At 43.5% G+C, this 19,546-nt stretch overlaps 1 protein-coding gene across 2 annotated transcripts; it reads left to right on the top strand.

The window, feature by feature from the left end:
• The first annotated feature begins 205 nt into the window (after positions 1–205).
• LOC126616428 (protein NDR1-like) lies at positions 206–19,419 on the top strand. 2 transcript variants are annotated; one of them, XM_050284482.1, is made up of 3 exons: positions 206–455; positions 1,173–1,633; positions 19,090–19,419. In XM_050284482.1, exons 1-3 carry the CDS (start codon positions 253–255, stop codon positions 19,242–19,244), a joined length of 819 nt encoding a protein of 272 aa, XP_050140439.1. In that variant the 5' UTR covers positions 206–252; the 3' UTR covers positions 19,245–19,419. The 2 variants fall into 2 exon arrangements, with proteins under 2 accessions (XP_050140439.1, XP_050140440.1); XM_050284483.1 differs by lacking the exon at positions 19,090–19,419 and having other exon boundaries at positions 1,173–1,940.
• The last annotated feature ends 127 nt before the right edge of the window (positions 19,420–19,546 follow it).

Consider the following 19,546-nt stretch of genomic DNA (forward strand, 5'->3'; position numbering starts at 1 on the left):
AATGTATTGGCGAGTATATGCCCGGCAACAAGAATACAAATAAAGACCAAGTGACTTTAATAAAGATTAAATAATACCAAAGACTTTTATAAAGATTAAATTAAAGACCGAACAGTACCAAAGACTTTAACAGTACCTAAGATTACATAAACACTAAGTGAAGTGACCAAGAGTATCAATAATATTTTTTCCAATCATTTCTCTCTCTCTCTCTCTAACCCTCTTTTTATTTCTCTCTCTCTAACCACAAACATGGAGGATCAATCAGCCGGGTGCTGCAGGTGCTGCTTCAGCTTAATATTCACTCTCGGCCTCATAGCCCTCTTCATGTGGCTGAGCGTCGACACCAAAAGTTCCACCCTCTTCGTCACCCTCCGGCTCAAAAACACCAACAATGACAAGAGAGTTTTATACGACGCCGTCAACCACACCTTCCGGTGGCACAGAATGGACAGGTGAGTATAGGGATTCTAGATCAAATGTCCAAGTAATAAGCATATATGTAGACGTTTGTTAGGGTCGAATGCACAAAAGGAATATTCATGTGGTGATTGAACTAGGGATCATCTGGATTAATGTTTGAGTTAATCCTAGCTTCGATCATGAAAGGAAAATATTTCCATATTTTCGTGGTCGGGTAGGGGTATGAGTCGTATGACATTTTCTATCCTTGTTTTCTTCGTCTTATTTCCATATTTTGCTTCTTGTGCTTAGAAAGGATTTTTGAACGTTAGGGTTTCTACATTTAGCTGGTAGTTTAGTTAAGACTCCAAGAGCCTTAATATTGAAATCCTGTGCATACATATTTGTTGCTCTCGTCTTACTCGGCTATGGAATTAGTGAGATTGGTAGAAAAGCGTATTCATCGGAATATCACAGATTTCATCACATTACGAGAATATAAATAAAGACCAATTGGCTTTAATAAAGATTAATACTACCAAAGACTTGTGTAAAGATTAAATAAAGACAAAGACATTAATAATTAAAGATTTCGACAAAAAAAAAAGAAATTCATAAAGATTAAATAAACACCAAGTGAAGTTACTAAGAGCATCAATAATCATTTTTCCAATCGTTTCTCTCTCTCCCTCTCTCTATAAGACTATAATCCTCTTCCCATTTCTCTCTCCAACCACAAACATGGCGGATCCATCACCCGGGTGCTGCAGGCGCTGCTTCAACATCATATTCACCCTCGGCCTCACAGCCCTCTCCATGTGGCTGAGCCTCCGCACCTCCAACCCCAAGTGCACCATCCACTCATTTTACCTTCCTGCCCTCAACCGGACCCTAAACGACACCAAAAACACGACCCTCTTCGTCGCCCTCCGGCTCAAAAACACCAACAGTGAAAAGGGAGTTTACTATGATGCCGTCAACCTCACCTTCCGGCTGCTGCCCAATGCCACCAGCATGCCCGTAGCAACTTCTGCTGTGCCCCGGTTCTACCAGGGCCACAAGAAGACGGCCACCAAGAACTTGGTCGTGGGCCCCCAAGAGTGGCTCAACTGGACAGCGGTGTCCAGTGGGGTCCACCCCAATGGGAGTGTGAATTTCAGGGTGGATTTGGCCACTGCTGTGAGGTTCAAGATCATGTTTTGGAAGACCAAGAGGCACAGGCTGAATGTTGGTGCTGACGTGCTGGTCAATGACTCCGGCGGGAAAGTCAACGAGAAGGATATCAAGCTCTCTGCTGCACCAGATCATCACCTGATTGGTTTCTTTTCTGGGCAGGTGGGGGTTTTGTCCAATTTCTTGGTTTTGATTTTGCTCAATTTTTTGTGATTTTTTTTTTTTATTTTTTAGAATTTTTATAGTGAAAGACTTTGTTATTCTTGTTGCATTTTTTTTATTTTGTTGATTTGTAATCAGTGCTATTTTTTAAGCAAGGAAGAAATTAGTCCCAACTTTTTTACCTTAAAATATTTTTTATTCAATTTTTTGTGATATACTGTAGACAATGTAACTTAGTCAAATCAGAATCCCGCTCACTAAGAACCGAGATTTATAACTGTCAAATGTTGTTTATTTGTCTAGACGCTCTGACTTGGCCAATTGGCCTAAACCAAGTCTACCACTGCACTATCGTTCTCTTTATATACCATTTATTTTAAATCCTGGAGTTTTTTTTTTTTTTTTTTTTTTTTTTTTACAAGAAACGATATCATAGTCTTTTATTAATCAACACCAAACAATTACAGAGTGTCATTGGGTACATAATTTCAGTGACTAAAAAATTGATCTGGAATGAATTTGCACAAAACAGACAAATAACATTAAACCCCTAGTAGACACCCACAAGCTCAACCACACAGTCGCCAAGCGCACAAATCTACCACTACAGATCTGTCACAATAACGATAGTCGTAACATAGAGATACCAGCAAACACAACGGTCATCACTGAATAATGAGGTCACAGAAAGTTATCGCGAAAATGAGACCACGTCAAATCCTAGAGTTATGGAGCGATCTGTGTGTGTGAGTAGGAAAATAAATTGGTTGGAAATAAATAATAATGATGCCCAAGAAGACAATTTAAGCCTTGAGGGTTTTTTTTTTGTTTTTTTTGTGTAAGTTTGCAAAAGTAGGTAGTCCCACAAAAGAACGTGGTCCGATTTCAATTGGCTACCAATTCTGATGTTTTCGGAATCAGATTTCCATAGTCTGTATGGGGTTAGACATGGAGATTTCCATAGATTTTCAACTATTTGTACTATTTTTTTAATAGAGATGAAACTTATTGACATGTCTTTCTTCTACTAGAGAAATGATACAAATAATGGTATAAATAAATGATAAGTGTGGAGCAAAAAATAATCTCAAAAATTCTAGTGGCGATACGTAGACTTTTATTCAAAAAGGACAAGATTGCCCTTAATAAATGGGCAGACTTCTCAGATTCTCCCACACGTAGCTCACATCCTGAAGGACTCAGCAGCTGAACACCACTGCCCACAGCTCACATGCCCATGGCAAGGAATTAAAGATAATGATTACTTACCCAAATCCTATTTTTAATACATTCCTAATTAAAAATTGACTTCAATCAAGTAAATAATCCTAATTTAAACCAATTAAGGATTATTACCCTATTATCTCCTAATAAATATCTTGGGAATATTTAGAGATTATTGTCTTCATTTAACCCTATATGGCCAGCCATAGCCCTATAAATACTCCATATTCTACCATTTTCTTAGAGCTTTGGATAACCCTAAAAAGTATCAAAACATTTTACTCTCTCAGAGAAACTAACTTAGGCGTCGAAGATCTGTTGACCTAACCCCCCCCCCACCTCGTGGGCGCGGTGGCTTAGGTCTCTGATCAAAGGTATTAATTGTTTTGCAGGTGTATTTTCGTCAAGATTGAAGACGGTAAAAATTTGCATCCACAAATTGGTGCTTTCATTAAGAGTTGATTTAAAATACTCGAAGAAGCCTCTCGCATTTGTTTCTTGAATTTTCTGTTACGTTGAATTTCGCACACGTCGTATCAATTAATTTTTCCTAGAAAAGTTTCTTGATCAATCCCTGAATAAATGATACAATGGTAGAAAATTCAGAAATTACGACGAATGGAACATCGTACGTGCAAGGATTTGGACCGGAGAGTAGAGATGAGGACATAACCCCACGACGGAGGTCCTCAAGGCTCAACACGACAGCAGGAGGAGCCTTATTGTCGTGAAGCCGCGTCACCACTGTTACCACCTTGACCCAGTAGCCACGGCAAAGCCACCAGGCCACGGCACCACTTCCACCTAACCCTAGGCATGAGGCCTAGGTCTATTTCCAAGCCCATGGGCAGGAGGCCCAGAACTTGGCAGCTGCCACAGCGAGCCCTGGGCAGGAGAACCTACCCAATGCAACAACTGGCCTTGTTACACAGTAAGCCCAAACTCGAGCCCAGAATTCGATAGCTATTGCCAGCCAAGCAGCTCAGCGGGCCCAAGCCCAAGACACTTAGCCAACAGGCCAAGATGTGGCAGCCTAACGACCAGGAAGGCCCGGGACCATGTAGATCCAAAGACTACCTGCTATGGGCTCAAGCTTTGTACTTGCAGTCTACTATACTTTCACCACACATGCATACGCCCATTATCCAGGCTTTTCCAATCCAAATGGAGAGCACCACCTGCCTCAGTAGGTCGCCAATTTGACGAACGCCCTCGCGCAGAGACCACCTTGGTGAACCAACTCCTCGAGCGCATTAAGATGCAGTGTGCCCCAAACGAGGTGTCCCGAGCAAGACAAAGGCGGAAGAACATGACTCATTCCAGCGATGTCCCGATAAAAAGCCGCTCAACCAGCCACGAACCGAGCATTTGGGCAGTGTACACTCTCGTTTGGGCCCTCGGGGAAACGTCTTCTCCCGCCTAGATACGCAGAGAAACGTTCATTCCCAACTCAGTTTACGAGTCAGTGTGCATTCGAGGTTGGGTCCACACTCCAGCGAGCACTCAAGACCTTCCGGGAGAAGCATCCACACGAGACTAGGCCCGCAAGGAGATTCTCCTACGAGGCAACGAAATAGGCAGCTGCATGACGCCCAGAGAAGAGCACGTGGTCAGTCTAGCTCAAGTTCCACTGGCAGCCCCGGCCCAAAGAGACGGCGTGCAGCACAAGGCGAACTTCGTGCATCGCAACCGCGGTACAGACAAGCAAGAGAGCCAAAGAGCAACATAGACCAGCAGGTCAACACCGGGGGTAGCCGAAGGATCCGCTGCCCCACCAGGTGCAAATCCAGGAGGAAGTACAAAGGCTCGTAGCAGAGCAGTTGCGCGAATTCCAGCACATTGACACTACTGACAATGCCCTCCGTAGAGACGTGGCCAACTTAAGTAGGTCACCATTCACAGATGAGATCGAGTGGACGGAACCATTGCGGAAGTTCAACCTGCCATATTTCACCCTTTTTAGGGGATATGAAGATCCGGACAGACACTTGATGCACTACTGAAGTGTCATGACCCTCTACGCCAATAATGATACTCTCATGTGCAAGATCTTTGCCACGACGCTACAAGGTGAAGCGCAAGACTGGTTCCACACTCTGCCGCCACGTTCAATCCAGAACTTCGATGAACTTTCCTTGGTTTTCACTAAGTAGTATTCATTCTACTGTTCAATCAAGAAAAGATTTGACCACCTTTTCAGCATGAAAAAAAACCTGAAGGAATCACTATGTACTTATATCAAGAGATTCAAAGCAGAAAAGGAAAAAATCGTCGGAAAACTCTTATGCTTTAGCAGAAAAGCACTCCCTCTAGGACAAGGAAAAACGCTCCTAGAAGCCGCCTGAGCAGCCACGCAGATCCGCGAAACCGACTCAGAAGAAGGCGAGCGATAAACTGCTCAATATCAAAAGTAAGCCAAGAGACAAGCACAGGAACCGGTCACCAGTGAAAGAAGGCACGGCACCCAAGTCATACACCAAGTTCTCAGTCCAGATCAGCCAAATCCTTCACGACCTCAAGGATAAGCCATGGTTCAAGCCACCGCCGCCTATAAAGGGCGACACCTTAAAGATGGACCAGACCAAGTATTATGCATTCCACAAGGGTTCTGGGCACACAACCAATGAGTGCACCATATAGAGGAGGTACATCGAGCAATTTGTAAAGAAAGGCAAGTGCGACTAGTATATCGATAGACCGACTGCCAGGCCAAGGCGAGAAGCAGATACCGATGCTGAACCCTTAACCAAGACAATCCAAATCAATGGAATCTTTTCCGAATCTGAACATCTGGGGGCCATCAATAACTCCAAGAAAAGGAAAATCCAGCATGCGAGATCGGTCAATCAGGTTTAAGCCATAAATGTTGGGCTTGGACCAATCGTCGGCTTCACCGAGCAGGACACTGAAGGAGTAGACTTTCCCCACAACGACGCCCTGGTGATTTCTCTACAATTGGCCCACACCATCGTTGACAGAGTCATGGTGGACAACGGTAGCTCAATCAACCTCCTACAACTGTCGGTCATCCAGAAGATGAGCCTGGAAAGCACGGTCTAACGCAAAGTAGGAGTCTTGACCGGATTCAACTGACCTACCTCAACTGTCATTAGCATTATCACACTCGATGTAACCAACCCGCCGATCGTCTCGTCGCAAACCTTCATGATTATCAGCGACCCATCTCCTCACAGCAGGATATTGGGCCGACCCTGGCTAGTGAAGATTGGAGTTGTGACCTTTGTCGAGTATTAGAAAATCTGATTTCGCATCCCGGGAAGAGCAGTCGGAGAAATCAAAGGCGACCAGGCCATGTCCAGGCGATGCACTATACCAGTTCTTAAAAAGTCGAAAAAGAAATCTTTCACCCCAGTAGTAGCAGCTGAAGTACAGAAAGACGACTCTACATCTGCCAAATAGTAATTACAGCAGACAAGTCAAAAAGATGGCGTTAAGGTCGACAATGCCCTGGAAGATGAGTCAGGATGGAAACCCAAAGAAGACGCCGAAAACATCATTCTTGACCCCCACCAGCCGAAAAAGATGGCTAGAATTGGCTCATGTCTGAGCCCAACAGAGAAGGAAGAACTCACGGCTTTCCTTAGGGAAAATCGTGACATCTTCACATGGTCACCCTCTGACATGCTCGGTATTGATTCAGCGATAGTTTGTCACAAGCTGCACATCGACCCTGCTGCAAAACCTGTGATCCAAAAAAGGCGACATTTCACACCCCAGCGAGTGGCGATCATTGAGGCAGAGATCAACAAGCTACTAGAGGCCGGATTCATTGAGAAAGTGGCACATTTAGCATGGTTGGTCAACGTCGTGCTAGTAATGAAAAAAGAGAAGGGCAAATTGAGAGTATGCTTGGATTACACCGACCTCAACAAGGCATGCCTTAAAGACAACTACCGGTTCCCCGAATCGACCTTCTCGTTGACTCAACATTCGGGAATCGGCTGCTCAGCTTCTTGGATACATATTCAGGCTACAATCAGATTGCCATGCACAAGCCTGACAAGGAAAAAATTGAATTCATGATCGAGCGAGGCAGATACTACTACAAGGTCATGCCTTTTGGCCTCAAGAACGCAGGAGCAACCTACCAGCGACTCATAAACACGATGTTCAAGAAGCAAATCGGGGTCACAATGGAAGTCTACATCGACGACATCATGGTGAAAGGCAAGTAACGGTCAGACCACATTTGTAACTTGGCAGAAACTTTTGCCATTCTTTGAGAGTACAACACGAAGCTCAACCCAGCCAAGTGCACATTTGGCGTCTCCTCAGGCCGATTCTTAGGGTACCTTGTAACCCAACGAGGAATCGATGCTCATCCAAGGCAGATCAAAACGATCTTAGACATGAAATCGCCTTCAACTTTGAAGGAGATCCAAAGTATGACCGGACGAGGAGCCGCACTCAATTGCTTCCTTTCATGATCTACCAACCGATGTAAGCCTTTCTTCAAGGTAATTAAAAAAGCACAGAAGGAAAAATCGGACGATGAGTGCGAAAAAGCATTTCAGGACCTGAAGCAGTACTTGACATCACCTTTACTACTATCCAAACCAGAAACAGCAGAGAACCTATGCATCTATCTGGCGGTATCAAAAGTAGCAGTAAGCTCTGCCCTCATACGAGAAAAGTTGAAGGCCCAACTGCCTGTATTCTACACATCTAAAGCTATCCTCGATGCGGAAACCAGATACCCGAAGATCAAAAAACTAATTTTGGCGCTAGTTGTTGCAGCTCGGAAGCTCAGACCCTACTTCCAAGGGCATTCGATCATCATCATGACCCAATACCCACTGCAATTAGTTTTGCATAGTCCGAACACTTCTCAGCGAGTAATGAAGTGGGCGTTGGAACTTGGTCAATACGACTTAGCAAACCAACCCTGCATGATAATAAAAGCCCAAGCACTGGCAGACTTCATAGCAAAATTCACCCCGAGCCTGAAGGATGCAGCAACACAGCCCGAAAAGGCCCTAGAGGTAGTCGAGCACACCATAGCCATAGCCATAGCCCGAAAGGGCCCTAGAGGTAGTCGAGCACACCATAGCCATACCTGCCCCACCTGATGGAGTTTTCTAGCGTTTGCAAGTCGATAGGTCATCCAACCATCAAGGATCGAGAGCAGGCCTAGTTCTCACTACCTCAGACGGCTCAATACTCAAGTAGGCGATCATTCTAAACTTCAAAGCATCGAACAACAAAGTAGAGTATGAAGCCCTACTAGCAGGTCTCCGATTGGCAAAAAACCTAGCGGTTAAGAAGCTTGCAATCTATTCTGATTCCTAGCTGATCACCAACTAAACTTTAGGGGAATACGCAGCAAAACATACAAGAATGGCCTAATACCTCGAGAAGGTACGAGAGCAGCTAGCGATGTTCTAAGCATACACACTCACTCGGGTTCCACATGCAGAAAATGCCCATGCAGATGCACTGGCAAGCCTAGGCTCCGCATTAGACCATCAGCTCAAACGCTCAATCCTGGTCGAGTACCTGGAGAAGCCAAGCATAGATGAGGAACCAGCAAGCGAAGTGGCGCATATCAGCACAACCTCGAGTTGGCAAGATCACATCATCGACTCCATAGTCAATGGAACGTTCCCCGCAGACAGACTGGAATCTAGGAAGCTCCAAATAAAGGTAGCACGCTACTACATGTGGAACGTCGTGCTCGTTCGAAGATTCTTTTCAGGACCACATCTTAACTGCCTATCGCCTCCCGACGACCTGAAGATTCTTAGCTTAATCCACGAAGGTGTCTGTGGAAACCACTCCGGAGGTCGATCATTGGCGCAGAAAGCTCTCAACGCTGGTTATTATTAGCCGACCATGCATCAAGACGCCAATGAGTATGTACAAAGGGTGCAACAGCTGCCAGTGCTTCAAGCATGTGCCCACACTACCTGCCAACGAACTCCATTCGTAGACAAACCCATGGCCATTCATGCAATGGGCGATCAACTTGGTAGGACCAATGTCTCCTGCTACTGGGGGTAGAGGCATGATGATCGTAATGACCGACTACTTCACAAAATGGGTCGACGCCGAACCCATGACCACAACTACCTAGACGGACATAGAGTGCTTCATATGGAAGAACATCATCTGCCGCTTCAGCATCCCACACTCTATCGTCACCTACAATGGCCCACAGTTCATGGGCAAAGACTTGGTAAGATTCTTCAAAAAATATGGCATCAATAACACATGTCCACGCCTCAATACTCACAGGGCAACGAGCAGGCCTAAGCGTCCAATAAGACTATCCTCGATTGCCTTAAGAAGACCCTCTTAGACAAGAAGGGCAAGTGGCCAGACGAGCTCCCCGGTGTTCTATGGGCATATCGCACCACTAAAAAGTGAGCAACCGGCGAGACTCCATTCTCCTTTGCGTATGGTTCTGAGGCGATCATTCCTCCCAACGTTGTAGTGCCAAGCATCAGCACTATACTGCCGAACCTCGAGCAAAACAAAAAGGAGATCGCTACCAACTTAGACCTGGCAGAGGAAGAGCACGAGAAAGTTATCACCTGCATTGCGACCTATCAACAGCATCTCCTCTTCAACTACAACAAAAGGACAAAAATCTGGCAGTTCCAACGAGAAAACCTAGTTCTCAGGAAAGCCTTCATCATCACCCGACGAGAAGACTCCAAAAAGATGACACCCATCTGGGAAGGTCCGTACAAAATCAGCCGAGTAGGCAGAAAGGGAAGCTACACCCTCACCACCATGAATGACAAAGAAATCGACAAGCAGTGAAATGCCTACAACCTGAGAAAGTACTACGTGTGACCTCCCATCATCCCTTGGACCATGTTTGAGATGAAAAGTTCAAAGATTCAAGCAGTTCGACGGACAGAGACCTCGCATGCCGAGGATGATCAATTGTTATAACATTATTACCTATGAGCAAAGTTAATAAAAGCCTATATTTTCAATGAAAATTGAAGGAATAATTCACAAGCCTGGGCCAAATACATAAACAAACTGATTACCTCCTGCGATAAGCGGAAACACCATCTGCCGGATGGACATGGTGAAGACACCCGTCGTCCGGCAGACATAATGAAAGATACCCTCTGCCCGGCAAACATGGTGCAAGACACCTGCTGACCTGCAGACATGGTAAAAAACACCATCTACTCGACAGACATGGTACAAGACTCCCGCTGCCCTGCAGACATGGTGAAAGACACCATTTGCCCGGCAGACATGGTGCAAGACACCCAATGCCCAGCAGACATAATGCAAGACACCCGCTGCCCTGTAGACATGGTGAAAAACGCCCTCTGCCCTGCAGACATGGCGTAAGATACCCTATGCCCTGCAAACATGGCATAACCACCCTTGTGATAAACAGAATGCGCCTTCTACATGTTCAAACATGGCGTATCCAGAATATCCAGACGTGGATAGGTAGTACGACTGCTCAGTTTCCCCTAATGTCAACGAACACCTGAGCCGGATGACTCCCAGAATTGGCTAAAATAGTCCTTCCACATGAATGGACTTAGCCAATTGAAGGATTCAATTTCACGGGACCCGGGTCTCTAACCGGAAGAGACAGTTAAACGCAAGACAATTGCCCATGACAGATCTCGCGTGAACAAGATGGTTCATCCTCGACGTGCAGATTTTCATGAAGTGGCTTGATTTTAAAGTGTTGCAATATTAGTCAAGCAACCTGAGGGATCAAAGCTGCGACTCAGAAGAATATGGCCTCTGATAGGCGACTTCGCCTACACCTCACACCAAAAAATGTCTCCGAAAGCCAGGGATGACGCATGAAGTGGTTACATGGGTCGTCTGCTTCTGTAAGTAAGACGCCCGGCCGACGACCCTACGGCTATAAGCCCAAGGCAGCCCATAAGCCAGAACTTACGTCTGCCTTGACTACATGGACTTGCCTGCTTACTTATAAGCAGCGCTTCCAACCGACGATTTATGGTTTAAGTTTTGTTGGGACAAAGTCGAGTATCACGACTATAGTAGCTGCGCGGACCTCCTCTACTTTCTACGAGAAACACGAGTCCTACCGACTGCTTTATAAGTCAAAAATCTCGCAATATGCCTCGGGAGGGTCAGGGCTCAAGAAGCCACTAAAGTCGAGTGTCATGACTATAGTAGCTGCGCGGACCTCATCTGCTTCCTACAAGAAGCACGAGTCCGACCGACGACTCTATAAGTAAAAAATCTCGCAACATGCCCCGGGATGGCCAAGGATCAAGAAGCCACTAACATTGAGTGTCACGACTATAATAGTTGCGTAGACCTCCTCTGCTTCCTACGAGAAGCACGAGTCCGGCCGACGACTCTATAAATAAAAAATCTCGCAACATGCCCCGGGAGGGCCAAGGCTCAAGAAGCCATTAAAGTTGAGTGCCATGACTACAGTAGTTGCGTGGACCTTATCTGCTTCCTCCGAGAAACATGAGTTCGGCTAACAGTTCTATAAGTTAAAAATATCGCGTTTTTTTCCTCTTGCAGTTAAGTTTACGAAGCTACCTAAAGCCTAAAGTGACCACGTGAGTCAACTACTCCATCGTAGTAGACCACTCAAGTTCCCGTCCTAAGGCAAAGTTTTGCAATACGCCATAAGCAAGCAAGGCTCATGAAGCCTACAAGCTGAAACTAAAACCTAAGTGACGACGTGGGATCAAATGCTTCGTTGAAGCAGCTCACCTAGCCGCCCATCCTACGGTAAAGTTTCACAAAAGACATGGCGAAATAGAAGGATGAAGGAAAAACAAGGAAAGTTGTTTATTAAATTTCTAGCAAATTGATAAACCACCTCGAAGGCCAACACAGCTCAAGCAAAGCAGAACAAAAAGGAAAATAAGAAAAACTCCTAAGTTTAAGCAAAAGACTACTCCTTAGCAGCTTGCGCAACCACTGGTTCCTCGACTTTCGTGCCATTCCCAGCAACTAAAGCTTCTATCAGCTCATCTTCAACCGCCCCTGCTTAGACTGCCTGACCTTCAGTTGCTCCACCAAAGGTAGCCTCAAATGAGAAATCAGGCAAATAAATTGGAAAAATGGAAAAAGTCTTGAAGTCATTCTTGGAAAATTCATAATCCAATGGCCTGCCCTGAAGATGGTCTACATAGCTAAGCTTGTATAAATCGGTATGACAAGAAGCAAGCGCCACTTCGTGACCAGCTTTCTCATTCTTCAACTACATATTCTCCTCAATAAGCCCAGTGTGAACACCCTGCAGCTCATCCAGTTCATTTTTAAAGTTCTCGCTAGCAAACAGCACGCCTTACAGATCCATTTCCTTGGACTCAAGCTTACTAGCAATCTCCTTGAGACGAGACACTTCAGCATGCATGAAGATAAGCTCTTCGTCCTTGGAAAAACAAGCAGATCGTAACTCCAAATTGACACGCTCAAGGTCATTGACAACCGGAGAAACACGATTGATTTCCTTCTCTGCAACTTCCAACATCGCCTGAGTCGTACTAAGCCTAGCATTCAAATGAGTAGCCTCTTCATGAGCGATCTCCAACTGCAAAGAAATAGGGGCAAAGACATCAGATCCCTTCAAAACAACAAGTTCAGATTCGAGCTTCTCGATCTTTTTAACAACCGAGTGAAGTTGAGCCATCAATGTCACTTCGACCTCCTTAGCACACTTGACAGCATTTTGATCAACATGCATAGACTCAGCTGCCAGGATCAAAGTCTTATGCAGTGTAGCAATCAGGGAAGAACTCATCAAGTAAGCAGGACGCTTCGCAAATGAGTCTGAGCAGATGACAACTTTCCCAACACTGTCAACGAACTTGGCGCATGCATTGGCATCCTCAAGTAGGTTAGCCTTCATCAGTGCACAAACCTTAGGAAATTTTCCAGCTTCAGACTCGGTGGATCTCTCACAACTACCCGTGCGAGCAGATTTCCCCTTCTCAGCAGACGAGTCAGTCACAACAGAAGGAGAAGTGGGCCTAAGCAACACAATGGCAGCAGAATCACCTTCCCACTCTTCATAGCGGCGAGCCTCTTAAAAGCCGATTCAGACTTAGCTCCCGATGGATGCTTTGATACAAACCTGGACATTGGAGACACCACCGAACCCTTCCACTTGGCAAGTCTCTCAGTAATGGATGTAGTCACCTTCGGAGTAGCAGGTTTCATAGGCTTAGGCTCGACAGTCTTCCTCACCACCTTGGGAGAAATTAGATCAATGACGAGCTTCTCGGCAGCAGATGAGCTCCCACGAGCAACAAAAGAAGTCATTGGCTTCTTCTCGGCCGAAGGCTCACGAGCAAGTGAGGAAGATCTTTTCTTTCCACCCTTGTTGGCTGCAGGCTCTACAACAGCGATCTGGCGAGCCAACGCCTCATCCTTTATCTGTTTGATCTCTTCCTTCAAAGGCAGACCACATTTCTCCCAACGAAGAGGGTTGAGCAACCAGCACCACTCACTATACTCATTAGGAATGCCCAAGGCAACGTGCATTTTCTTCATATCTGCCGAAGTCCTTGAAGTTGAGCCAAACTCCGAATCTACGCAAAGTAAGAAAGACGATCAATAAATTGAAATCATGGGGTAGCTCAACAAAAATTCAAGTAGGACAAGAATGAAGTAGTTCACTTACCACTAATAAAGGTAGTCGGGACACGCAGCTTAGGAGAAGAGTCAGACTCCCACTATCTGCTCACCTCAAATGTGTCTCTCTCCAAGTCATGATCACCTTTGCTAGAAACATCGAACAGCCTATGGTGAGACCTCAGCTACCTCACACCTTCATTATGGCCGATCTCAAAGAAATACCAGAACTCATTTATGGTTAAGCCAAGATCAAACAACCTACTCAAGTTTGAAAATCCCATCATCACACGAACTGCATTTGGAAAGCAGTGAGCAAGCGGGCATTTTATGGAACAGATCACCTCCTGGAAAAGACGCAACATGGGAAAAGTGAATCCCAACACAAAGTAATACAGGTGGAATTTGATGGCTATTTTCCTAGCAGAGGCATTCTCTCCACATAGTTTATGGCCACTATCATCTTTCACCCACTTGATGCCCCAGACGGAATCACATGCTTGTACGCCTCAAGAAAATCCCGAAATAGCTTGTCAGAATTGATCTTAACATGCGCAGCCTTGAAGTAACCCACCTTACTAGAAGAACCACCTTGACGGTACAAAGGTGAAGGATATTCGTCATTTTTACGATAAAAAGAAGACATCTTAAAGTCTCTGCAAAAAAAAAGGGACGAAGGAAAAATATTTAGAAGGCAGTGCGAAAAAAAAAAAAGAAAAAAAAAAGATGTGTGCATATACATATATATATATATATATATGGCCCAACAGAAGCCGCGCGGACGCAGCCCAGCAGGAAGGGAGGCCCGCGCCCCTTTCCTTTCTCTTCCTCCACGCGCTAAGCACCTCAAAAGGCAAGCCTAGGCCTTACGGCCCAAGCCGCATGCATCAGCAAGAGGACCAGCCCGAGCAGACCTCTCCTCATCTCCAACCTTCAGCGGGCCCGAGCCCAATGCGTCAGCCAGAGAGATCCGGCCAATGCCGATCTCTTTCTCCCTCTTGCTGACCACCTGGCCCGCGCCAGCTTACCCCATGCCGCATCACTAAGCTACCTTTTCATGCATAGCAGCCCACGACATCCATGTCGTGTGTCACCAACAACTAGGACACCCATCCAGCCAATTTTTCAAGCCCCAAAGCTCCCAAAAATTCAAGAATAAAAAATTCAAAATTTTCTTACCTTGGCGCGGCACATAGAAGAAGAAGGACAACGAGAAACAACTATTCGCAAGGGCAAGAAAAGAAGAACGCTAGGGGAGGGGGTAGAAAAATATCCTCCAGTTTCTCTTTCTTGTTGGAATAATGATTGTTCTCCAAATTTATTTAATCCCCTGCTTAAGGCAGAATTAAATAGGTATTTGGGGGCAATTATTTTCCTTTTCCTAGAAGAAGTCTATCTCCCAATCAAGGAAAAAGATCAAGTTCAAATTGGGAAACAACTCTACAAGCCCAAGCAGCTTGGGATTTCTACACCGACTGCCCTTTCCATGCGAGCAACACAGTAGGTGTGGGGGTATTTGTGGAGCCAAAAATAATCCCAAAAATTCTAGTGGCGACATGTGGACTTTTATTCAAGAATGACAAGATTGCCCTTAATAAATGGGCAGACTTCTCAGATTCTCCCACGCGCAGCTCATATCCCTGAAGGACTCAGCAGTTGAACACCACTACCCACAACTCACCTGCCCATGGCAAGGAATTAAAGATAAGGATTAATTACCCAAATCCTATCTTTAATACATTCCTAATTAAAGATTGACTCCAATCAAGTAAGTAATCCTAATTTAAACCAATTAAGGATTATTACCCTATTATCTCAAGATTTTATCTCCTATTAAATATCTTGGGAATATTTAGAGAATATTTTCTCCATTTAACCCTATATGGCCAGCCCTAACCCTATAAATACTCCATATTCTACCAATTTCTTAGAGCTTTGGACAACCCTAAAAAGCCTCAAAACACTTTACTCTCTTAGAGAAACGAACTTAGGCATCGTTGATCCGTTGACCTAACCCCCCCCCCCACCTCGTGGGCGCGTGAGGCTTAGGTCTCTGATAAAAGGTGTTAATTGTTTTGCAGGTGCATTTTCGTCAAGACTGAAGACGACAGAAATTTGCATCCACAATAAGTGTAGCACTACCCTACTTAAAATGGAACTATGAAGATTAGGTTGGTATTAGACCATGAGTTTATGTGCTTGTTAGTAGACCTTGCAAAATCATATCCGATACGTTAATAATTTAATATGATGCCAATATACTTGGAAAATGGTATTGGGTTATACCTTAGGAGGAGGATTCTCTACCCTCTTATTCTCATCCCCTTCCATCCCCTCCTCTCACACATTACTTTTTGTCTTATTATCTCTATAAAAAAAATCAATATAAAATGTTGACGTGGCTTAACCGTGATCGTTCAAATAGGAGGGGTTGGAAGGGTAGAGAGATTAGGAGGGTGAGAATTTTGTTGATTAGTTGACACTTGACGAGAGAGAGAGAGAAGGGGAGAGAAAGAGAGATGGGTAAAGCATGACATGATACTTAAACTTGCAAATGAGTTTGGCTTCATCTATTTTGACACGATAAGTTAGTGAGTCGGGTTTGAGTTTAGAATAATTTCTCATAACACAAATACAAATTGCAATGGATTTCTTATATCAAGCTTATGTGTATAATATTATCTGATCTGTTATGTAAAACTACAACATACATTCAAATTTAGGAAAACTAATGAAAATGACTTGAAAACTTTGAGTTTTAATGATAAGGACAAAATAAAGGGCAAAATGAATAGTACCATGATTGACTTTCTAGTGTAAAAATGTGATTTTTCATTAAAGTAAACTGTAACGGGAGCTTTTCGTTAAAGTTCCCTTCACATTTCTTCTCATATTTAACAAAAATTGAGGTAACTATTCAAAGTCAATCTACATATCACAATGCAACATGCTTAAATACTTTGTTGGCATTTCTCTGGTTCACCTTGGAGGTGAGCTTCCAGTTTGTAGCTTTATCATATTGTAGTACGCTCCATTGCACCCCTAACAAAATCAATTCGTTATGTGAACCCTGTTCCGCTACCTTCCCGTTCTGGATCACGACAATGGGGTTGGCCTTCTGTATTGTAGAGAGATAAGCTTCAGGTCGATGCGGTCCATGACCCAGTCTTCTGGGCATTTTTTCGACCAATTTTTCGGCTGATTCCGGCGATTTAAGGCGATGCCACCACTTAGGTTCAACTCCTCTCTTCACGCCGAGCATAACCCACCCAAGTTTCGCCCCGATCGACCACTATAGAAGGCGGTACTAAGCCATGAATCGGTGATCTCATCATTTGTCCACATGGAAAATTTTGACAAGCGCATTAGCAAAAATATGGGATTCGCAATTGGCACATCATCAGTTAACAAACAAATTGATGGTTTAACTAACAAATGCATGAGATTACAACTACAATAAAAGTTTGTGTCGTATGTTGAGGTTGCGATTGCACAAGAACTTGGAGGGTGCAAAATGTAAGGGCCTATTTGGCATCCTATTAAAAAAAATTGATCATTTCTCAAAACATTTCTCAGAAACATCACTTGAATTTTTGTTAGGACTCAAAAACTGTTTGGTATGAGATTTAAAAATTTTAATTTTTAAAACATAAAATGGACAAATAAATCAAAAAGAGAGAAAGAAGAAAGAGGATTAGGGGAGATTGGGAGGAGGAGAGAGAAAGAAGGAATGAGAGATAGAATAAAGAGAACAGATTAGAAGAGAGAGAAGGAGAGAGAAAGAAGAAAATAGAGATAGATTCGGAGTGAAACTGGAGGAGAGAAAATAAATGAATAAGTTTTAAGTTTAAAAATCCTAAAAACATTTCTTTTTCTTTTTTTTTTTTTTAGAGAATATGCTATTTTTTTAAGTTAATCTGCCTATGATATGCAATAGAATTTGTGATATTCTAATGTATACGTTTTTGTATCAGTCTATAGACGACTGAGATGGAGAGAAACAAATGTGTATCACACGGTTTCAAGAGGCACATTATGCCCTACTTTCTTAGCAATCAAGTTGCACATCGACTTGAATTCTTGAGTCGTTGAAGGTAAAAACTTGGCAATTTCCTTGGAGTTGTATGTAAGGGCATTTTACTTAATTATTAAAAGGGAGTAGTCTTATTCTACCAAACTTCTTGGAACCTTCCTTCAATCCTATTTTTAAATCACTCAAAATACCCAACAACTTTTTTGATATTTTATATGAATTTTATTGAGTGATAAAAATTTTAACAAAATATATTATCTACATTAAGGGAGAGAAGATCGGTTTGGCCTCATAATAGGTTAGTAATAATGTGATTCAAATTCGTCTTTGACAAAAATCGGACCTAAAATCTCTCACTTACAAATGAAAAGGAATATCACTAGATCGTAGTACTAAGTGACTTATTGAGTGATAATTAAATTTTGGATAACTTAGAGTAAATGTTTGATACTATACTTGAATTTAACTTTTTTTAACTCAAAACACTTTATAAGTTTTAAGTCTTATAAACATATCTGATATGATTCGCATTAGTCTCGTGAGGTTTGCACAAAAGCACATACACTCGAGGAAGCAACATACAACGTATTGCCGGGTATATACCCCGTTACAAGAATATAAATGTGGACCAAGTGACTTTAATAAAGATTAAATAGTACCAAAGACTTTAATAAAGATTAAATAAAGAAGTAAATATCTTTTTCGGATCTAAAAAAATGGAGCTTAATGATCAAATGATCCGAACTGTTGAAATTTGATCTAACGGCTGCAATTATTATAATATTAGATAAACTCCTTGCTTTTAACCGTTTGATCTAATTTTAACGACCCGGATCATTTAATCCTTAAGCTCTGTTTTTTTAAGATCAGAACAGGATCTGTACTATAAATAAAGACCAAAGACTTAATAAAGATTAAACAAACACCAAGTAAAGTGACCAAGACCAAGAGTATCAATAATATTTTTTCCAATCGTTTCTCTCTGTAACCCCTCTTCACATTTCTCTCTCTAACCACAAACATGGCGGGTCAATCAGAAGGGTGCTGCAGGTGCTGCTTCAGCTTCATATTCTCCCTCGGCCTCACAGCCCTCTTCCTGTGGCTGAGCCTCCGCACCTCCAACCCCAAGTGCACCATCCGCTCATTTTACCTTCCTGCCCTCAACGGGACCCTAAACGACACCAAAAACACCACCCTCTTCGTCACCCTCCGGCTCAAAAACACCAACAATGACAAGGGAATTTTCTACGACACCGTCAACCTCACCTTCCGGATTCAGCCCAACGCCACCGCCACCGCCAAGCCCGTTTCAACTTCTGCTGTGCCCCGGTTCTACCAAGGCCACCAGAAAACGGCCACCAAGAACGTGGTCGTGGGCCCCCAGCAATGGCTTAACTGGACGGCGGTGTCCAGTGGGGTCCACCCCAATGGGAGTGTGAGTTTCAGGGTGGATTTGGCCACTGCTGTGAGGTTCAAGATCATGTTTTGGAAGACCAAGAGGCACAGGCTGAATGTAGGTGCTGACGTGCTGGTCAATGACTCCGGTGGGAAAGTCAACAAGAAGGATATCAAGCTCTCTGCCGCACCAGATCATCACCTGATTGGTTTCTTTTCTGGGCAGGTGGGGGTTTTGTCCAATTTCTGGGTTTTGATTTTGCTCAATTTTTTGTGATTTATTTATTTATTATTTTGTTGATTTGCATTGAGTGCTATTTTTTCACCTAGGAAGGAAGAAATTAGTCCCAACTTTTTGTACCAAAAATATTTTCTATTCAATTTTTTGTGATAGACTGTAGACAATGCAATATTAGTCAAATCACAATTTTTTGTGATCGAGATTTATAACATTTTTTTTGTGATAGACTGTAGACAATGCAATATTAGTCAAATCACAATTTTTTGTGATCAAGATTTATAACACCGTAATGTTGTTTATTTTTCCAAATGCACTGATCTGGTCAATTGGTCTATCCC

This window comes from Malus sylvestris, chromosome 3, assembly GCF_916048215.2.
Source record: "Malus sylvestris chromosome 3, drMalSylv7.2, whole genome shotgun sequence".
NCBI lineage: Eukaryota > Viridiplantae > Streptophyta > Magnoliopsida > Rosales > Rosaceae > Malus > Malus sylvestris.